A 23,680-nucleotide genomic window follows, 5' to 3' on the forward strand; every position below is an offset into this window, starting at 1 on the left:
AACAGAAGCACAGAGAGGTGATGCTTCACTAACTGAGAGTGAAGATACATTTGCAAATCTACAACCAACATTTTAAACCAGTGACACTTACCTTCTCTCTTACTCTTATGAAGAAATATTAAATGATGCTCTCTAGTGGTCAAATATTACTTAGTCTGTATGTCAGAATATACTTGTGTTTTAACTATGGGAGCAAGAAAATTGAAAATTTTGTGCTTATGAGTGTTGTTTTCCTCGGTGTGCCCCTCTCTAAAATGTAACAGTTCATTTCAATCACCTTAAATTTATGTTAGTGCAAAACAGTGGCACAATTTCCCATTTATTCACAAAAAAAACACATTTTTAAATCAATGCTTTTATTAAGTTAATGCAAAACATGAATTCCTGAAAATACTTGTTAAAAACCAGCTAATGAATACATGACTTAAACCTTTTGCATTATTTTGATTTCTAACACGTAAAGACTGTAATGAGCAAACAGCACAAGCAGTAAAGAAGCAGATTTTAAATGCACATTCTGATCCTCGACTATTCAGTGGGACATTCTGACTTCTTGATGGTTTTCTCTGAAGTCTGTGAGCCCAAAGACACTTTACATGTATAAACCTTATCCATGTTCCAGTCTGATGTCTGGATGGTCAGAGAGCTGCTGATTTGGTAAGTCTGGTCTGATCTCTGAACAGCAGTGCTGGTAGAGATCCCACTGCTCACTGGACTCCCAGCAGCCAACCAGTTCACATCTGCAAAAGGCACAGACTGACTGGACAGACAGACCAGAGAAGCTGTGTCGGACTGGAGCTCAGCACTGGACGGAGGGAAGACTGTCAGGACAGGAGGAGAGAGGCTGGAGCCTGAAAATACATGAAGGATGTTCAGAAAACAAAAAAAGAGAAATGAAAGGAAAGAAGGAAATTGGAAATGAAGTCATAAAACCAGAAGAAATCAAGAAGACTCAATATGGAATAAACATAACATTTGTTATGAAGTTAGAAGAAAACAAAACTAATGTACAATACAAAAATATATAGATCCAACATTGAATTTCTTTTTATATTTTTACCAAATAAAATATGATTAATTACTGTTTGACTTTCCATGTAAGATATATTTGATTTAATTCTACAGGTTTCTGCATAACATGTCAGCTAATGTGGGTAATTTTCTTTCATATCAAAGAAAAGTTCTAATCACTTCAAAGTAATTTTGAACTTTAGTAACAGTGTTAACAACTATTCAAGAAAGAGAAAATGGGCCTATGTATGTTTTTGAAATTCCAACCTAAACATAAATTAAAAGCAATAAGAACAGAAAAACAACATATTTCACACCATTTTCATAGAACTGGTTTGACACCATTTCACATTTTTTAAACATGTAATTCATGTCTGCTGTATATGAGACAACCTGAAACTATTTCAGATTGTACAAAATCATAAAAAATTATGCAGAACAAGAAACATATTGAATTAAGTAGTCATCAGCAGGTTTTTGCAAAATCTCTGTTGTTTTATGATCATTTAAAAAGTACTTACTTGTCACAATCAGCTTGGTGCCTTGTCCGAATACCACAGTGATTCAGTTTGTATACATGGCTGTACAAAAACCTCCTGACTGTCACTGATGAGGGGAGAGGAACTGAAACATCCTGTAGAGATTAACTTTCACTGTCACAATCTCATTCACTTCATCTGTTTGTATTTTATAACTGTGTCTCTCTCTGTGTAGTCGTGTTTATTCCTTCATGTCACTTGTTTTGTGCAAGATTTAATAAAGTCCTCATTATTGGCCAGCATTAATCAGAGCTGTACTGTCTCTCAATAAGATTTTGGCCACAGTCTGCTTCTCTATGAACCAGCTTTCTTGGGAGAGTCTTCCAATGTCTAACAGGAACTCACTGCAGAGTCTCCTGTCTCTGCATGATTGATAATAGACTTGAAATCAGTGTTTGGTCAGGATTTAGATATTAATCTGTCTGAGGAGAATCCTGCAGAAAATGCAGTTGACCTGTAAGAATGATGAAATCTCAGAACTGAGAACTGGTTAATTGGGTCAACACTTTTGCTGAATCCCCACCTCTCAGAAAATAAAAACAGATTAAATAATTTTATTTAATGTTTTTTGTCTTGTACAGGCTATAAAATGAAATAGACATGTTCTAACATGTAGGATCCACCATGTTAGAGCAGATAAAAGAGAGCATCGGTCGCATAGTGTTTGACAACCATGTCTTACAAAGAAATCAAAAGTTGTCCTAACATTTCTTCATTTCCATTTTTATAAATGTGTTTCTGATTAATCCAAATTAAGCTTCTTTAAATTTTCTCAATCTAGAAGCTCTAATCAGAGTTTAGTGTAGGCTTAATTTTAATAGCTGCATCTTATTAACGTTCTTATTAAGTATTAAGTGTTAAACAAAGTGTAACAGTGATCAAATTTGAGTAATCTAAATACTATTACATTTACTCTAGCTATTTTTAATAATGAAGGTTTAAAATAATTTTTTAAAAATTTGATAGCCGTTGTTTAATAACGGGTTATTTGAAGGTTATATGTTACCTAGAGTTTTCTTGATGGGACTGTCTTCAAGTAAAAGATTCAAAGAAAGCAAAGACAATGCTGAGGAAATTTTTTCCCACAATGTAAATAACTGATATGGAATCATCAGCAGAGTCATCCCATGTCTGACATTAATGCACTGCTCCTGTTTCTGTCCGCTTGATATTTTAGTGATAATCAATAATTCATTAGGATGTAGAGTTGAATCTGTCTGCATCTTGTTTCAAAGCTGTGTGAGCTCTCAGAATAGTGAAATCTTAAAGCATACCGAGGAAGCCCTCTAGGAACTTGTTTATAGCAGCTAACAGAATTCCTATCATCTCTCTCAATGTTGCAGTTGACAACAGCTTGTTGACCTGAAGAAACTGTGTGGACAGCAGCCGTCTGGGTCAACGCTATCACTGCATCAACATCTGCCAGTCACTTTCTTAATTCCTCATCCTCTTCTGTAGAGCTAGCTAGATTCTGTAGTACCTGAAGACACCTGCACTCCTTCCAGCCTATAGCGTGAACGCTATAAATGAACCAAATGCAACAATTCTGTTTTGAAAATGTACGGAGTAGAAAGTAGATATATTTGTGTTAAAAAGTACAGCTCTGGGGATAGAGGTTCGGAAGCCAAGTAAGCTGCCATAATGACTTTGACAAATGCTGCAGCTCGTCTTCTGACCCGAACCAATAGACATGAACATATTTCCCCGGTGCTTGCCTATCTTCACCGGCTCACTGTTCACTTCAGAATTGATTTTAAAATTTTATTGTTGACTTACAAAGCCCTGAATTGGATATTTGTCTGACCTCTTACAGCCTTATGTGCCCTCTAGATCTTGTTGATCAAATAATCTTTTGCTTTTAGCCATACCAATGTCAAGGCTGGTTCACAGAGGCGATCGAGTGTTTGGGGTTGTAACGCCTAAACTAGGGTTGCCAACTCCCTGAAAAATAAATAAGGGACACCTCGTGGCCAGGGCCGGGCGACCCAGTTGTCTTCACCCTTCCCAGTGTGGTGAATTTTCTAGCTCTTTTTTTATGTGTGAAATTATTTTTTTAACCCTTTGACTTGAATTTGATTTAAGTAGATGTGTATTCTTTGTGATATGAACACATATGAAACAAATGATCATTTAGCCGTTTATTTTTAGCTCAAAATGACAACATTAACACAGTAAAACAGGTCTCTTTCTTAAACAGAAGCCTGTCATGCTTAACTTTTGAGAATATAAGTAAATCTTTCTTTAAAAGAACCCTGTCCTGCTTAACTTAAAATAATAGAAAACAATAGAAAGAAAAACATTCTTGTAACAGTGCACATTTAGTGCATTTAGTACAATTGGCTTCAGTTGAGGTATTATTTCAGCTTTTCTAATGCTAATCAGCTGCTCCTGTTTGTAAACCCACTTGTTCCCATGATTACGCATCATAACTCATCATCATTATTCATCTATGTATTACTTTTATGTATTAGTCATCTATTTGTTGTAATCATCTATCCTTGCAGTTGTTTATTACACAAAATAAATTATATTATCACACTTCTAGTCACATAGCGCTGATATTCACTGCACATGCCCATATTAACTTTTTCCAGCCAGGTGTTTTCCTTTTCCCATTCTTCCCTTTCTCTGAGGGGAACAAACATTGCTGCTCTAATGCTGGGCTTAAGCTGGGCAGACACTGTGCGATTTTTGGCCCATTTTGAGACGATTTTTGAGTGATCGGACCGATTTTGGCCTTCATCGTGCGTCGTGTAGTATACGTGGGGTAAAGAGAAGTGATTAACACCTCACGACCAGCTCCCGATCATCAATCGCTCGTGAGGGTGTCACCACAGCCGCTCACACTGCACACGCGCAAACACGTAAACGTTGGTGTAAAAGACGGAGCAGCACGGCTGTGCAGCGTGTGATCTGGACACAAGCGATGGAGGCACAACTTGTAGAACTTTGGAAAGCTCATCCGAGCCTTTTCGATGTGGCATCACAAAATTATCACGACCACAACAACCGTGAAAATAGTTGGATCTACACTGCTGCTTAATCACAGCTGCCTGATCAATGTTTTTCATTAGCAATTTAGCAAAGTTGATGGTGGTGGTGTCAATGGCGTGTCCAGCGGGGTGGCCTCGGGGGGCACAGGCCACCCCCCCAACCAGACTGGCCACTCCAGGTGCCACCCCGAAGCTAAAATAATAAAATTTAATGAAATATCAAATATACCATTATGGTTTCACAGTGAAGCTCAGATATCCGAGGGTAAGTGAATGCAGCACCGGCTTCTGCACTATGAGCATCATGTTAGCAAAGGTAGGAGAGGAAAGACGGCACCGCAGAAAACATTTTTTTGGCGAAAGATTAACAAGTTAACATAGCTGGACTAGCCATCGGACGTTTGCATGGTGGGCTGATGACTCATTTATTTATTTATTTTTGTAACGGCATGAACAATGAGAAGTGGTGGATTGGCCAGATGCTGGCCGATGTGTAAAAATAACTCAGTTGTTTGGTGGTGGCTATGGCGGAGCTTTCACAGAGGCAACAGGTGGATGAGGGAAAGGTGAGGCAGGAGGATGAGGGAAAGGTGAGGCAGGAGGAGGAGAGACCCGAGGCGGCCGCCGGTCCGAGTGTCAGGTGAACTGAACTTCTGGTAAGAAGTTATGACCTGCAGTCTATCTGGGTCAGATATAAACCAAGTTTAGGTGGAGTTTATTTTCGTTGTGCTGACTTTTTACAGTCAGTTACAATACCTCATACTGTGTGAGCTAGCATGACGAGTTTATACAGCTGTTCGGTTGCTATGATGTTACTGATAGTGAACTTTATTTTATTCATAAGGTTAGTAGAGTTGCCAACAGCTCCTTAAAAAATGGAATGGTCCCTCATTCAGAGAAAATATTATGCGTTTCGTATTGAGCTGAGAAGAGACACAGTTTGTCCCGTACTTCAGCTAGGATGGAAAAAGACACAAAGCTGGAGTTATTCTGTCTTTACAGCTGCCTCTTCTATTGCTACTTCAATCATGAAACTGATCAATGATCAGCTGATCGTCTCTCTTGTTTGTTTATCACCCACTTTGCGCCAGAAACAGGAAACCAGCAGATGTCGCGCTAAACAACAGCAGCACGTTTAAGCTTGATCAGCTGTTGTTAGAATTTATTTAATATTGCTTTCTACTATCAGCTGATGTTTGCTGGAGCCACAGCTGTAAAGCTGCTGGTCATGATGTCGGTTTGGATATGTGGTGAGAGGGAAACACGAGGATGAAACCAGGAGATGTCCTTACTGAATCATCAGAGCTGAACAGGTGATGGAGAAACAGGTTTACCTTTTAGGTGACAGGAATGAGTTGAAGGGAAGTTATGAACTGTTTCTGAGAGACAAATAACACCAGGATCCTTTTCTGTGTAGCTGACAGCTGGTAACTGTGCAGGGACGGGTCTAGCAAAGTGTTGCCAGGGGTCCATGTAGGGCATTAACAGGGAAAGGTGGGGCACAAAGAAATACTTTTCTTTTTTATTCTCATTTAAAATATCTAGCTTTTATTAAATAATTATCTGAATCTTGCGAACAAAGTTTTTATCTGATGTAAAATGTATAGAAATCATACATATACCAAAAAGACAGTGTACATCACTGTCACAACAGCATTTGTTTTCATTCAAAGGCTTTATGGCTTTAATACCTGGTGGGCCAATCTGTAGTGAAAATGCCCGATTTTCTGTCCCAGTCCAGCCCTGCAGGTTAATACTGGCAGTGTCACCATGCCAGCTGACTGTAATTCATCATCAGCCAGTGTTGTTCTTCATACATCAATATTACCAAAGTTTACCATAAGGCAGCATAGAAAGTATTTACTTGCTTTCAGGTTTTATTCAAATATTAGTCTTTTCATTTGTTTCCCCACTTTTTTCCTGTTTCAAAATCAAACACCAGTTTGTGAGAAGATTATCTTCTTTTTTTTAACAGGCATTGGTTTTGCATTGGCATTGGCTAATTTGCCAATTGTATGTTAAAAATGTTCGTATTTTAATATTCAAAAATGTTTTTGCCCAAAACATATGTGCACTACATGTCAGTAAAAATACTATGCAAATATTGATGTCCTTGAATGCTGAATAAACACTGACTGATTGTATCTCTTGTACTTTATCAACGCAGTATCTAAAAACTTTGCACCGTAGTGGTTAAAATCTCATTCTAATAAGAGTTAAAAGCGCATTCGGTTATTAGGTTTACAGGGTTATTGAATTATGGTTAACGGTTGGTAGAATTGTTTTTAACATTATCTGCCAATTACATCTGCCACCCTTCTCCAAATCTGTGCCCCTACCTGGCCCCCCAACAAAAATTTTCTAGACACGCCACTGGGTGGTGTGTCTGTGTGAGTGAAAGACAGAGAGAGAGAGATTTTCTGTTATAACCTTCATTTTATGGAGGCACAGTGTGCGCACTCAGGTCGCATCAGAGCATCGGGCAGTATAGTGTGAGACCTGCATCATGACCTACCAACTTCTAACCCCTGTGAGTCAATCGTGCAGTTTGAGCAGGAGCTGAATAATGTGACTGAAAAAATCACACAGTGTCTGCCCAGCTTTAGGTGTACTGTCGTCCGAGACTTGCACCGCAGTGTCGGCGTTTGTTTCCCTGTTGGTCATGCTTGTTGTTGTGGTCATCTGTTGTCTTCCGGTATTTTCTCCGCAAGCGACCTTTCCTCGACCAATGAGATGAGCGGTAATCTGAATTGTCATACGCGAATTGTCATAAGTGTGCTGTCAGCTCATTGGTCACAAAGCAGGAGAGGGGCTGGGAATTATGTTTTCAAACAAAGTGTTAATTCCATTAAAAGTTATACACTACTTTTGATTCTCACTGTATTACGGGACAAAGTGCGTCCCTTATTAGCTCAATACGGGACGTGTACTTTTGTTTCGAAATACGGGACGATTCCGTATTTTAAGGGACGGTTGGCAACCCTAGCCTAAACTGTGATATAATCTACACCAGGGATAGGCAACTGCAGGCCTCGACGGCCAGTGTCCTCCAGGTTTTAGATATCACCCTGGGTCAACACACTTGAATCTAGTGATGCACGAATCATGAACAAATCGTTCAATACTCGAGAATCACTTTACTAACTCATGAATCATGATTCACAAGCCCAACTGACTCACTGACTCATCCCTGTTGCTGTTAGCAGCAATGTATCTAGCTTATAATTAAAATTGTGGAGAAAAACACAACATCCAGTATCTTTACAAAAAAATTTCTGCTCTGAACTGGAAGAAAAAACCCTGAGTAGAAGCTCACATCAAGAAAATAGCTCCTCGGTTCACAGTAGCATCGCTCTGCTAACATGCTAACAACACATTTGAGCTACTCACCCCCTCCCTTCCTGTGCTGAATCGTAAGCTTAAGCAAATCACCCAGGACTCGCTCACCCCCTCCCAGTGGCGTGTCCAGCGGCCCCAACCAGACTGGCCACTCCAGGTGCCACCCCGAAGCTAAAACAATAAAATTTAATGAAATATCAAATGTACGATTATGGTTTCACAGTGAAGCTCAGATATCCGAGGGTAAGTGAATGCAGCACCGGCTTCTGCACTGTGAGCAGAATGTTAGCAAAGGTAGGAGAGCCAAGCACGAAACACAGCACCGCAGAACACATTTTTTCGGCGAAAGATTAACAAGTTAACATAGCTGGACTAGCCATCGGACATTTGCACGGTGGGCTGATGACTTATTTATTTTTATTTTTTTTGTAACGGCATGAACAATGAGAGGTGGTGGATTGGCCAGATGCTGGCCGATTTGTAAAAATAACTCAGTTGTTTGGTGGTGGCTATGGTGGAGCTTCCACAGAGCCAACAGGTGGATGAGGGAAGGGGAGGCAGGAGGAGGAGAGCCACGAGGCAGCCGCCGGTCCGAGTATCAGGTGAACTGAACTTAAGGTAAAAAGTTATGACCTGCAGTCTATCTGGGTCAGATATAAACCAAGTTTAGGTGGAGTTTATATTCGTTGTGCTGACTTTTTACAGTCAGTTACAATAACTCGTACTGCGTGAGCTAGCATGACGAGTTTATACAGCTGTTCGGTTGCTATGATGTTACTGATAGTGAACTTTATTTTATTCATAAGGTTAGTAGAGTTGCCAACGGCTCCTTAAAAATGGAATGGTCCCTCATTCAGAGAAAATATTACGCGTTTCGTATTGAGCTGAGAAGAGACGCAGTTTGTCTCGTACTTTAGCTAGAATGGAAAAAGACACAAAGCTGGAGTTATTCTGTCGTTATGCTGCACAGCTGCCTCTTCTCTCCCCCCCCCGTCTTCTGTTGCTACTTCAATCATGAAACTGATCAATGATCAGCTGATCGGCTTTTCTCCCTTGTTTGTTTATCGCCCACTTTGCGCCAGAAACAGGAAACCAGCGGATGTCACGCTAAACAACAGCAGCACGTTTAAGCTTGATCAGCTGTTGTTAGAATTTATTTAATATTAATTTCTAGTATCAGCTGATGTTTGCTGGAGCCACAGCTGTAAAGCTGCTGGTCATGATATCGGTTTGGATATGTGGTGAGAGGGAAACATGAAGATGAAACCAGGAGATGTCCTTACTGAACCATCAGAGCTGAACAGGTGATGGAGAAACAGGTTTACCTTTTAGGTGACATGAATGAGTTGAAGTTATGAACTATTTCAGAGAGACAAATAACACCAGGATCCTTTTCTAAGTAGCTGACAGCTGGTAACTGTGCAGGGGCGGATCTAGCAAAGTGTTGCCAGTGGGCCAGGTAGGGCATTAATGGGGAGAGGGGGGCACAAAGAAATACTTTTCTTTCTTATTCTCATTTAAAATATCTAGCTTTTATTAAATAATTATCTGAATCTTGCGAAGAAAGTTTTTATCTGATGTAAAATGTATAGAAATCATACATATACCAAAAAGACAGTGTACATCACTGTCACAACAGCATTTGTTTTCATTCAAAGGCTTTATGGCTTTAATACCTGGTGGGCCGGTCTGTAGTGAAAATGCCCATTTTTTTGTCCCAGGCCATCCCTGCAGGTTAATACTGGCAGTGTCACCATGCCAGCTGACTGTAATTCATCATCAGCCAGTGTTGTTCTTTATACATCAATATTACCAAAGTTTACCATAAGGCAGCATAGAAAGTATTTACTTGCTTTCAGGTTTTATTCAAATGTTAGTCTTTTCATTTGTTTCCCCACTTTTTTCCTGTTTCAAAATCAAACACCAGATTGTGAGAAGATTATCTTCTTTTTTTAATAGGCATTGGTTTTGCATTGGCATTGGCTAATTTGCCAATTGTATGTTAAAAATGTTCGTATTTTGATATTCAAAAATGATTTTGCCCAAAACATATGTGCACTACATGTCAGTAAAAATACTATGCAAATATTGATGTCCTTGACTGCTGAATAAACACTGACTGATTGTATCTCTTGTACTTTATCAACGCAGTATCTAAAAACTTTGCACCGTAGTGGTTAAAATCTCATTCTAATAAGAGTTAAAAGCGCATTTGGTTATTAGGTTTATAGGGTTATTGAATTATGGTTAACGGTTGGTAGAATTGTTTTTAACATTATCTGCCAATTACATCTGCCACCCTTCTCCAAATCTGTGCCCCTACCTGGCCCCCCCAACAAAAATTTTCTAGACACGCCACTGCCCCCTCCCTCCTGTGCTGAATCATAGAGCGAACGAATCACTCAGGACTCACTAACCCCCTCCCTCCTGTGCTGAATCATAGAGCGAACGAATCACTCACTCACTCACCCCCTCCCTCCTGGCTCACAGCTTCTTTTTCCTCTTGGTTGGCAACCAATGTGAAGGCGCATTACTGCACCCTGGCTCACAGCTCAGTGGACATTTAGATGAGAAAATATATATTTAATACATTTAAGGAAAATGCTAATAAAATAAAAATAAACAAAATAAATGTTTATTAAGCAATTTTGATAGGAAATTGCTTAATTTTAGAAATGTTTTTGGTCTTTTTTGCTCTATAAAATAGTTGTTGTTTTTTTTTTTTTTAGAATCGTTCATCTTAGCAGTGGGATTTACATGAAAAGAGAAACAAATTAAGTTTGAGTGAAAATGTACATTTTTTGCACTCTCTGGTCAACTGACTCAGTGAATCAAATGACTCAAAAAAGCCGATTCACTTTGGTGAGTGACTCATTAAAACTCGATTCAGTAAAAAGAATCAAATTTACCATCACTACTCGAATCAAATGATATCTAAAACCTGCAGGACACCGGCCCTCGAGGCCTGGAGTTGCCTACCCCTGATCTACCCTTACACATCAGACAGGCTCCTACTGTCAATCTTTTAAAATCTCATCTTAAAACACTTTTGTATTCATTGGCTTTTAATACAGTAAGAGAGTTATTTGATATTTATTTGGTGTTTGGTACTAGTTATTTTGTATTTTTATACAGCACTTTCGTCAATTGCTGTTGTAATTAAATGTGCTATATGAATTTAAAAAAAGAAACTAATGTTTAGACCATCTAACATAATTCAACCATTTCTCTGTGTTGCAGCTGAGAACACCTTCTTTACCTAGAGTGGACAGCAGGTATCTGAATAAACACTAACACTGCATTAGCATCTGCCAACAAACACATAAAGAACATGTGTGAAATGTCTTTCTCCAAAAAGATGGGCTATGAAACAGATGAGAAGAACACTCTCATCTGAATGGGTCTTTTGTCAGCTTGTGAAAAAAATGAGCATTAAAAAGCAGAAGTATCAGTGAGGAGGTTTTTGTCACAGTGTAAATCACTGTGATACAGCAGAGTTAGAGCTGTCAAATGTCTTACAGTAATAGACTGCAGAGTCTCTCTCCTCCACATTTTTGATAATCAAACGATAATCTGATGTTGACTGATGAGTGGATGTGAATTTTGGAGAGGAGAACCCAGAACCATAGCTTGGAGAACTATATCTATGAGAAAACTTCAGTACATACTGAGGAACTCCTCCTGGAATCTGTTTATACCAAAAGACAGTGTTATCAATAGTCCCCAGGTTACAGTCCATGGTGGCTGTCTCTCCTTTCCTCACTGATAAAACAGGAGGTTTCTGTGTCAGCACCGTCACACCACTCACACCTGCAAACAACAATAAGACATGGAGTCAAGAGAAACACAAACATTTATGAATCCAACAAATAACTACTAATCTGAAATACGTCATTAATGAATATTGAACAACTGAACAAAGAGTTCAAATACAGATCACTGTGATACAGACATTTTATTATAGTTTCTCTCATCTACATCTTGAGAGTTAAACAATCTGATTATCACTGTGACACATATTATTGCAAACTGATGAAACTGAGCACCACTGTTACTAACACTCAGGATGTAACTCTTCTAATCCTGGTGCACAATGCTGGTGGTGAATACCTGTTTGCACACAGGTGAGTACAAAAAGGTACTCACAGACATACACCATTGATTGGCTGCTGCCTCTAAACATATTGTGATTTGTCGGTCTTGTGTGCTGCTCAGTAACATTCATTATTTATTGTTTACTGTTATTTATGCTTATGTTGGTTGTTGCTGTGGGTTCCATACTATGTTGTTCTCTTTTTGCTTGTTTTTTTTTTCCCCAGCAGGTGATCAAACAGATTTTTAGTGTCTTTTCTCTGTCTCTCTGTTTTTCTTTCCCTCTCCTTCTCTTGAGCCTCTTCCCAACTTCTGTTTTCTTTGTCTTTCCTATCCCCTGGTTCTGTCCATTTCATCAGTTGAGTCTGATGTCTATTAAAGTTATATTACTTATAGATAACAGCATACAGTTTTGGTCTCCTGTTTTGTATATGATTATTTAAGTAGTTTTGACTGAATAGTCCCCTCTTGGCTTTTTTTCATGATTTTCATGATTAATATTAAAATTAAAAAAACAAGACAAATAACACAGTATTTGAAGGTGGTGGGGTTTCAGTGTGTTTGTTGAAGGTGTCTTTTATCAGGATGCCAAAGAGCATAAAAAAGCAGAAGTATCTGTGAGGAGGTTTTTGTCACAGTGTAAATCACTGTGATACCCCACTATCAGCAGAGCTGTCCCATGTCTGACAGTAATAGACTGCAGAGTCTCCCTCCTCCACATTCTTGATAATCAAACGATAATCTGTTGTTGACTGATGAGTGGATGTGAATTTTGGAGAGGAGAACCCAGAGCCATAGGTTGGAGAACTCCAGCCATGATACATCCTCAGCACATACTGAGGACTTCCTCCTGGAATCTGTTTATGCCAGGCAGCAGCATTAGTACCAGTCCCCAGGTTACAGTCCATGGTGGCTGTCTCTCCTTTCCTCACTGATAAAACAGGAGGTTTCTGTGTCAGCACCGTCACAGCACTCACACCTGCAAATAACAAAAAGACATGGAGTCAAGAGAAACACACTGACATTTAAATGTAACATGAGGTCTATTCTTCAGTATATTTTAGACTCTTTACATGTTAGAGCAGTGATGAGAGCACAGAGAGTCACCAGCATGTTGTCACTGTGCTTTGGGAATGGAAAAGAGATTTGACTCCTTCTGTAGAGGAGAGGAGGTGTGAACCATTAAATATGTCACTGAAACTCAGAGAGACTGACAGGAGGAGGAGCACTGGATTCCCCCCCCCCCCCCCCTTTCTCTAAACTGTATCATTAACATTATTTTCATAAACACTGATGTTGGTAATTAGTGTGAATGCTTGAAAAGCATTCACAGTATTGTTATTCTAATCTTTATTAGTGTGAATGCTTGAAAAGCATTCACAGTATTGTTCTTCAAATCTTTATTATTATATATTCCGTACGTTTTTTGGCATCTAACTCCTTCAAAACCGTTCAACTTAGAAAAACCATTCAAACACCGTTAGATTCCTCTTCTTTTGGACATGACTGCTTCTACTTTTCTCATTTTTAACATTTATATTTTTAATTTTATTCAACTTTATTCAACAAAAATTTCCCATGTATTTCAATGGGGAGACCCTTCAAATTCTCATTCAACTTACTCATTTTTAAACTCTTACTACTTCCACATACATTGACATAGAGCCACCATTCAAACTTTAAAACGAAGACAAGACATTCAACTATTCAACTTGTATTTATCTTTTCAATATCTATTATACTTTTTCTTCAGTTCCAGTTTAAGTTTCATGATGTTTTTTCACCCGTTTCAAAATTTATAATGGGTGTGTATGGGACGGAATGTTGGGGCTAGAGTGAGACAGCTCAACTGCTAGAGTGAGAGGAGCAAAAAAATTAATCTTAAAATCTTTTTTAAAACTGCAGCTGTGTCCACAGCGTTTGCTCTACAGGTATGATTTTACCCTCAAAACGTAGCCATGGCTGTCCTCTTTCATCCAATGTTTTTACTATTGTACTAGGTGTTATGGTTCTTTCATAAATGTCGCCAATGCACAGCCTCCTCCCTCCAACTCTTCCATAGACTCCAATGTTAAAATGGCTCAGAAGGTTCGTTTGAAAATCAGAAGAGCATGGTGTCTTTCCACTGTCACCACGTCCATATAATAAACTCCACAGACATGAAAACTGAGAATTTGGTAGACTAGAAGCTGCTGTCGCTCACGGTGAAAGAATTTTGTCAATACGACTTTTACTTTTCATTTGGGAACGATTTGTTTCGGCCTGACTTTTCTGTTCATTTTAAGGAGCAAAAGTGAGGTGCATGTCTGTGTCGTGTGTATGGAGCCATTGGGTGCAGTCACTATAGCAACCAGGCTCACACCTGCCTGCTTAACGAGCTCTCTCTCTCTCTCTCTCTCTCTCTCTCTCTCTCTCTCTCTGCCAAGATTTATCTTAAACACTTCTCTTTCAACTGCTGCTGTGTCCACAGTGTCACAGCCATCATTTTACCCTCAAAACGTCGCCATCGTTGTTCTTTTTCCAACATCTTGTCTTTCAAAGCTCAGAGATGTAAACTTTTTAAACTGTGTGGGTCCAAGTGGAGGGATCACATTTTAGTCATTCAGTGATTCAAAGAATATGACCTTTTAATATTCTTTCAGATGTTTTCTGACTCTAAATGTTCTTTTCTCATTTCTTAGGTTTTTCTAATTTACAATTAAAACATTTTCAGCTTTTTTCCAACTTCTTCTTCTGTGTAACCTTCAGCTTTTAGCAGTTCAGCACTTTTGTTTTCAGGTTAAATTCAGGTTGTTTTTTTGTTTTTTTATCTCATTCAATATTTTTAACTCAAAATTCAGCAATTAATTCATTTCAGTCCATACATTCAGATTCAAGCATTCACACTGCAGTTTCTTCAGAAAATGCACTTTCTAGTTAGTGTGAATGCTTGAAAAGCATTCACAGTATTGTTCTTCTAATCTTTATTAGTGTGAATGCTTGAAAAGCATTCACAGTATTGTTCTTCTAATCTTTATTATTATTAGTGTGAATGCTTGAAAAGCATTCACAGTATTGTTCTTCTAATCTTTATTATTAGTGTGAATGCTTGAAAAGCATTCACAGTATTGTTATTCTAATCTTTATTATTAGTGTGAATGCTTGAAAAGCATTCACAGTATTGTTATTCGAATCTTTATTAGTGTGAATGCTTGAAAAGCATTCACAGTATTGTTATTCGAATCTTTATTAGTGTGAATGCTTGAAAAGCATTCACAGTATTGTTATTCTAATCTTTATTATTATTATTATTATATTTTATTTTTCCGTACGTTTTTTATAAGCCTACTCCTTCAAAACCGTTCAACTTAGAAAAACCATTCAAACACCGTTAGATTCCTATTCTTTTGGACAACACTGCTTCTATTTTTCATATTTTTAACATTTATATTTTTAATTTTATTCAACTTTATTCAACAAAAATTTATAATGTATTTCAATGGGGAGACCCTTCAAATCCTCATTCAACTTACTCATTTTTAAACTCTTACTACTTCCACATACATTGACATAGAGCCACCATTCAAACTTTAAAACGAAGACAAGACATTCAACTATTCAACTTGTATTTATCTTTTCAATATCTATTATACTTTTTCTTCAGTTCCAGTTTAAGTTTCATGATGTTTTTTCACCCGTTTCAGAGTTTATAATGGGTGTGTATGGGACGGAATGTTGGGGCTAGAGTGAGGCAGCTCAACTGCTAGAGTGAGAGGAGCAAAAAAATTAATCTTAAAATCTTTTTTAAAACTGCTGCTGTGTCCGCAGCGTTTGCTCTACAGGTATGATTTTACCCTCAAAACGTAGCCATGGCTGTCCTCTTTCATCCAATGTGTTTACTATTGTACTAGGTGTTATGGTTCTTTCATAAATGTCACCAATGCACAGCCTCCTCCCTCCAACTCTTCCATAGACTCTAATGTTAAAATGGCTCAGAAGGTTCGTTTGAAAATCAGAAGAGCATGGTGTCTTTCCACTGTCACCACGTCCATATAATAAGCTCCACAGGCATGAAAACTGAGAATTAGGTAGACTAGACATTGCTGTCGCTCACGGTGAAAGAATTTTGTCAATACGACTTTTACTTTTCATTTGGGAGCGATTTGTTTCGGCCTGACTTTTCTGTTCATTTTAAGCAGCAAAAGTGAGGCGCATGTCTGTGTACGTGTGTATGGAGCCATTGGGTGCGGTCACTATAGCAACCAGGCTCACACCTGCCTGCTTAACGAGCTCTGCCTGCCACTGTACCAAGATCCATCTTAAGCACTTCTCTTTCAACTGCTGCTGTGTCCACAGTGTTACAGCCATCATTTTACCCTCAAATTGTCGCCATTATTGTTCTCTTTCCAACACCGTATCTTTCAAAGCTCAGGCATTTAAACTTTTTAAACTGTGTGGATCAAAGTGGAGGGATCACATTTGAGTCATTCAGTGATTCAAAGAATATGACCTTTTAATATTCATTCAGATGTTTTCTGACTCTAAATGTTCTTTTCTCATTTCTTAGGGTTTTCTAATTTACATTTAAAACATTTTCAGTTTTTTTCCAACTCCTTCTTCTGTGTAACCTTCAGCTTTTAGCAGTTCAGCACCTTTGTTTTCAGGTTAAATTCGTTTTTTTTTTGTTTTTTTTTTATCTCATTCAATATTTTTAACTCAAAATTCAGCAATTAATTCATTTCAGTGCATACATTCAGATTCAAGCATTCACACTGCAGTTTCTTCAGAAAATGCACTTTCTAGTTATTATTCTATTTTATTATTATCTATTCCGTACGTTTTTTGAAAGCCTACTCCTTCAAAACCATTCAACTTAGAAAAACCATTCAAACACAGTTAGATTCCTATTCTTTTGGACATGATTGCTTGTATTTTTCTCATTTTTAACATTTATATTTTTAATTTTATTCAACTTTATTCAACAAAAATTTCCCATGTATTTCAATGGGGAGACCCTTCAAATTCTCATTCAACTTACTCATTTTTAAACTCTTACTACTTCAACATACGTTCACATAGAGCCACCATTCAAACTTTAAAACGAAGACAAGACATTCAACTATTCAACTTGTATTTATCTTTTCAATATCTATTATACTTTTTCTTCAGTTCCAGTTTAAGTTTCATGATGTTTTTTCACCCGTTTCAGAGTTTATAATGGGTGTGTATGGGACGGAATGTTGGGGCTAGAGTGAGGCAGCTCAACTGCTAGAGTGAGAGGAGCAAAAAAAATAATCTTAAAATCTTTTTTAAAACTGCTGCTGTGTCCGCAGCGTTTGCTCTACAGGTATGATTTTACCCTCAAAACGTAGCCATGGCTGTCCTCTTTCATCCAATGTGTTTACTATTGTACTAGGTGTTATGGTTCTTTCATAAATGTCACCAATGCACAGCCTCCTCCCTCCAACTCTTCCATAGACTCTAATGTTAAAATGGCTCAGAAGGTTCGTTTGAAAATCAGAAGAGCATGGTGTCTTTACACTGTCACCACGTCCATATAATAAACTCCACAGGCATGAAAACTGAGAATTTGGTAGACTAGACATGGCTGTCGCTCACGGTGAAAGAATTTTGTCAGTACGACTTTTACTTTTCATTTGGGAACAATTTGTTTCGGCCTGACTTTTCTGTTCATTTTAAGCAGCAAAAGTGAGGCGCATGTCTGTGTACGTGTGTATGGAGCCATTGGGTGCGGTCACTATAGCAACCAGGCTCACACCTGCCTGCTTAACGAGCTCTGCCTGCCACTGTACCAAGATTCATCTTAAGCACTTCTCTTTCAACTGCTGCTGTGTCCACAGTGTTACAGCCATCATTTTACCCTCAAAACGTATCCATCGTTCTTCTCTTTCCAACAGCGTGTCTTTCAAAGCTCAGAGATGTAAACTTTTTAAACTGTGTGGGTCCAAGTGGAGGGATCACATTTTAGTCATTCAGTGATTCAAAGAATATGACCTTTTAATATTCATTCAGATGTTTTCTGACTCTAAATTTTCTTTTCTCATTTCTTAGGGTTTTCTAATTTACATTTAAAACATTTTCAGTTTTTTTCCAACTTCTTCTTCTGTGTAACCTTCAGCTTTTAGCAGTTCAGCACCTTTGTTTTTAGGTTAAATTCGGTTTTTCTTTTTGTTTTTTTTTTTTATCTCATTCAATATTTTTAACTCAAAATTCAGCAATTAATTCATTTCAGTGCATACATTCAGATTCAAGCATTCACACTGCAGTTTCTTCAGAAAATGCACTTTCTAGTTATTATATTTTCTTATTCCGTACGTTTTTTGAAAGCCTACTCCTTCAAAACCGTTCAACTTAGAAAAACCATTCAAACATCGTTAGATTCCTATTATTTTGGACATGACTGCTTCTATTTTTCTCATTTTTAACATTTATATTTTTAATTTTATTCAACTTTATTCAACAAAAATTTCCCATGTATTTCAATGGGGAGACCCTTCAAATTCTCATTCAACTTACTCATTTTTAAACTCTTACTACTCCCACATACATTGACATAGAGCCACCATTCAAACTTTAAAACGAAGACAAGACATTCAACTATTCAACTTGTATTTATCTTTTCAATATCTATTATACTTTTTCTTCAGTTCCAGTTTAAGTTTCATGATGTTTTTTCAGCCGTTTCAGAGTTTATAATGGGTGTGTATGGGACGGAATGTTGGGGCTAGAGTGAGGCAGCTCAACTGCTAGAGTGAGAGGAGCAAAAAAATTAATCTTAAAATCTTTTTTAAAACTGCTGCTGTGTCCGCAGCGTTTGCTCTACAGGTATGATTTTACCCTCAAAACGTAGCCATGGCTGTCCTCTTTCATCCAATGTGTTTACTATTGTACTAGGTGTTATGGTTCTTTCATAAATGTCACCAATGCACAGCCTCCTCCCTCCAACTCTTCCATAGACTCTAATGTTAAAATGGCTCAGAAGGTTCGTTTGAAAATCAGAAGAGCATGGTGTCTTTCCACTGTCACCACGTCCATATAATAAGCTCCACAGGCATGAAAACTGAGAATTAGGTAGACTAGACATTGCTGTCGCTCACGGTGAAAGAATTTTGTCAATACGACTTTTACTTTTCATTTGGGAGCGATTTGTTTCGGCCTGACTTTTCTGTTCATTTTAAGCAGCAAAAGTGAGGCGCATGTCTGTGTACGTGTGTATGGAGCCATTGGGTGCGGTCACTATAGCAACCAGGCTCACACCTGCCTGCTTAACGAGCTCTGCCTGCCACTGTACCAAGATCCATCTTAAGCACTTCTCTTTCAACTGCTGCTGTGTCCACAGTGTTACAGCCATCATTTTACCCTCAAATTGTCGCCATTATTGTTCTCTTTCCAACACCGTATCTTTCAAAGCTCAGGCATTTAAACTTTTTAAACTGTGTGGATCAAAGTGGAGGGATCACATTTGAGTCATTCAGTGATTCAAAGAATATGACCTTTTAATATTCATTCAGATGTTTTCTGACTCTAAATGTTCTTTTCTCATTTCTTAGGGTTTTCTAATTTACATTTAAAACATTTTCAGTTTTTTTCCAACTCCTTCTTCTGTGTAACCTTCAGCTTTTAGCAGTTCAGCACTTTTGTTTTCAGGTTAAATTCGGGTTTTTTTTTTTGTTTTTTTTAATCTCATTCAAAATTTTTAACTTAAATTCAGTAATTATTTCATTTCAATGCATACATTCAGATTCAAGCATTCACACTGCAGTTTCTTCAGAAAATGCACTTTCTAGTTATTAGTGTGAATGCTTGAAAAGCATTCACAGTATTGTTCTTCAAATCTTTATTATTATATATTCCGTACGTTTTTTGGCATCTAACTCCTTCAAAACCGTTCAACTTAGAAAAACCATTCAAACATCGTTAGATTCCTATTCTTTTGGACATGACTGCTTCTACTTTTCTCATTTTTAACATTTATATTTTTAATTTTATTCAACTTTATTCAACAAAAATTTCCCATGTATTTCAATGGGGAGACCCTTCAAATTCTCATTCAACTTACTCATTTTTAAACTCTTACTACTTCCACATACATTGACATAGAGCCACCATTCAAACTTTAAAACGAAGACAAGACATTCAACTATTCAACTTGTATTTATCTTTTCAATATCTATTAAACTTTTTCTTCAGTTCCAGTTTAAGTTTCATGATGTTTTTTCACCCGTTTCAGAGTTTATAATGGGTGTGTATGGGACGGAATGTTGGGGCTAGAGTGAGACAGCTCAACTGCTAGAGTGAGAGGAGCAAAAAAATTAATCTTAAAATATTTTTTAAAACTGCTGCTGTGTCCGCAGCGTTTGCTCTACAGGTATGATTTTACCCTCAAAACGTAGCCATGGCTGTCCTCTTTCATCCAATGTGTTTACTATTGTACTAGGTGTTATGGTTCTTTCATAAATGTCACCAATGCACAGCCTCCTCCCTCCAACTCTTCCATAGACTCTAATGTTAAAATGGCTCAGAAGGTTCGTTTGAAAATCAGAAGAGCATGGTGTCTTTCCACTGTCACCACGTCCATATAATAAGCTCCACAGGCATGAAAACTGAGAATTAGGTAGACTAGACATTGCTGTCGCTCACAGTGAAAGAATTTTGTCAATACGACTTTTACTTTTCATTTGGGAGCGATTTGTTTCGGCCTGACTTTTCTGTTCATTTTAAGCAGCAAAAGTGAGGTGCATGTCTGTGTACGTGTGTATGGAGCCATTGGGTGCGGTCACTATAGCAACCAGGCTCACACCTGCCTGCTTAACGAGCTCTCTCTGCCACTCTGCCAAGATTCATCTTAAACACTTCTCTTTCAACTGCTGCTGTGTCCACAGTGTTAAAGCCATCATTTTACCCTCAAAACGTCGCCATCGTTGTTCTTTTTCCAACATCTTGTCTTTCAAAGCTCAGAGATGTAAACTTTTTAAACTGTGTGGGTCCAAGTGGAGGGATCACATTTTAGTCATTCAGTGATTCAAAGAATATGACCTTTTAATATTCTTTCAGATGTTTTCTGACTCTAAATGTTCTTTTCTCATTTCTTAGGTTTTTCTAATTTACAATTAAAACATTTTCAGCTTTTTTCCAACTTCTTCTTCTGTGTAACCTTCAGCTTTTAGCAGTTCAGCACTTTTGTTTTTAGGTTAAATTCGGGGTTTTTTTTTATCTCATTCAAGATTTTTAACTTAAATTCAGTAACTAATTCATTTCAGTGCATACATTCAGATTCAAGCATTCACACTGCAGTTTCTTCAGAAAATGCACTTTCTAGTTATTATTATTATTATATTTTATCTATTCCGTACGTTTTTTGTAATCCTATAACTTCAAAACCGTTCAACTTAGAAAAAACATTCAAACACCGTTAGATTCCTATTCTTTTGGACAACACTGCTTCTATTTTTCATATTTTTAACATTTATATTTTTAATTTTATTCAACTTTATTCAACAAAAATTTATAATGTATTTCAATGGGGAGACCCTTCAAATCCTCATTCAACTTACTCATTTTTAAACTCTTACTACTTCCACATACATTGACATAGAGCCACCATTCAAACTTTAAAACGAAGACAAGACATTCAACTATTCAACTTGTATTTATCTTTTCAATATCTATTATACTTTTTCTTCAGTTCCAGTTTAAGTTTCATGATGTTTTTTCACCCGTTTCAGAGTTTATAATGGGTGTGTATGGGACGGAATGTTGGGGCTAGAGTGAGGCAGCTCAACTGCTAGAGTGAGAGGAGCAAAAAAATTAATCTTAAAATCTTTTTTAAAACTGCTGCTGTGTCCGCAGCGTTTGCTCTACAGGTATGATTTTACCCTCAAAACGTAGCCATGGCTGTCCTCTTTCATCCAATGTGTTTACTATTGTACTAGGTGTTATGGTTCTTTCATAAATGTCACCAATGCACAGCCTCCTCCCTCCAACTCTTCCATAGACTCTAATGTTAAAATGGCTCAGAAGGTTCGTTTGAAAATCAGAAGAGCATGGTGTCTTTCCACTGTCACCACGTCCATATAATAAACTCCACAGACATGAAAACTGAGAATTAGGTAGACTAGACATTGCTGCCGCTCACGGTGAAAGAATTTCATCAATACGACTTTTACTTTTCATTTGGGAACGATTTGTTTCGGCCTGACTTTTCTGTTCATTTTAAGCAGCAAAAGTGAGGCGCATGTCTGTGTACGTGTGTATGGAGCCATTGGGTGCGGTCACTATAGCAACCAGGCTCACACCTGCCTGCTTAACGAGCTCTGCCTGCCACTGTACCAAGATTCATCTTAAACACTTCTCTTTCAACTGCTGCTGTGTCCACAGTGTTAAAGCCATCATTTTACCCTCAAAACGTCGCCATCGTTGTTCTCTTTCCAACATCTTGTCTTTCAAAGCTCAGAGATGTAAACTTTTTAAACTGTGTGGATCCAAGTGGAGGGATCACATTTTAGTCATTCAGTGATTCAAAGAATATGACCTTTTAATATTCATTCAGATGTTTTCTGACTCTAAAGGTTCTTTTCTCATTTCTTAGGGTTTTCTAATTTACAATTAAAACATTTTCAGCTTTTTTCCAACTTCTTCTTCTGTGTAACCTTCAGCTTTTAGCAGTTCAGCACTTTTGTTTTCAGGTTAAATTTGGTTTTTTTTTTTTATCTCATTAAAAAAGTTTTAACTCAAAATTCAGCAATTAATTCATTTCAGTGCATACATTCAGATTCAAGCATTCACACTGCAGTTTCTTCAGAAAATGCACTTTCTAGTTAGTGTGAATGCTTGAAAAGCATTCACAGTATTGTTCTTCTAATCTTTATTATTATTAGTGTGAATGCTTGAAAAGCATTCACAGTATTGTTATTCAAATCTTTATTATTATTATTATTATTATATTTTATCTATTCCGTACGTTTTTTGTAATCCTACTCCTTCAAAACCGTTCAACTTAGAAAAACCATTCAAACACCGTTAGATTCCTATTCTTTTGGACAACACTGCTTCTATTTTTCATATTTTTAACATTTATATTTTTAATTTTATTCAACTTTATTCAACAAAAATTTCCCAAAATTTCCCATGTATTTCAATGGGGAGACCCTTCAAATTCTCATTCAACTTATTCATTTTTAAACTCTTACTACTTCCACATACATTGACATAGAGCCACCATTCAAACTTTAAAACGAAGACAAGACATTCAACTATTCAACTTGTATTTATCTTTTCAATATCTATTATACTTTTTCTTCAGTTCCAGTTTAAGTTTCATGATGTTTTTTCACCCGTTTCAGAGTTTATAATGGGTGTGTATGGGACGGAATGTTGGGGCTAGAGTGAGGCAGCTCAACTGCTAGAGTGAGAGGAGCAAAAAAATTAATCTTAAAATCTTTTTTAAAACTGCTGCTGTGTCCGCAGCGTTTGCTCTACAGGTATGATTTTACCCTCAAAACGTAGCCATGGCTGTCCTCTTTCATCCAATGTGTTTACTATTGTCCTAGGTGTTATGGTTCTTTCATAAATGTCACCAATGCACAGCCTCCTCCCTCCAACTCTTCCATAGACTCTAATGTTAAAATGGCTCAGAAGGTTCGTTTGAAAATCAGAAGAGCATGGTGTCTTTACACTGTCACCACGTCCATATAATAAACTCCACAG

At 37.5% G+C, this 23,680-nt stretch overlaps 1 protein-coding gene across 2 annotated transcripts; it reads right to left on the minus strand.

Annotated features, from left to right (window-relative positions):
* Positions 1–374: 374 nt before the first annotated feature.
* Positions 375–13,112, minus strand: LOC146576247 (immunoglobulin lambda-1 light chain-like). Of its 2 annotated transcripts, none has more exons than XM_085271363.1 (4): positions 13,048–13,112; positions 12,627–12,953; positions 1,533–1,562; positions 375–851 (listed from the first exon to the last, which is right to left on the minus strand). In XM_085271363.1, exons 1-4 carry the CDS (start codon positions 13,085–13,087, stop codon positions 529–531), a joined length of 720 nt encoding a protein of 239 aa, XP_085127489.1. In that variant the 5' UTR covers positions 13,088–13,112; the 3' UTR covers positions 375–528. The 2 variants fall into 2 exon arrangements, with proteins under 2 accessions (XP_085127489.1, XP_085127490.1); XM_085271364.1 differs by lacking the exon at positions 12,627–12,953 and adding an exon at positions 11,362–11,692 and having other exon boundaries at positions 1,533–1,567; positions 13,048–13,087.
* Between the last annotated feature and the right edge of the window lie 10,568 nt (positions 13,113–23,680).

The sequence above is a fragment of the Mchenga conophoros genome, linkage group LG4 (genome assembly GCF_057382185.1).
Source record: "Mchenga conophoros isolate Kocher_MC1m ecotype Shallow Benthic linkage group LG4, M_conophoros_male_GT1.1, whole genome shotgun sequence".
Lineage (NCBI taxonomy): Eukaryota > Metazoa > Chordata > Actinopteri > Cichliformes > Cichlidae > Mchenga > Mchenga conophoros.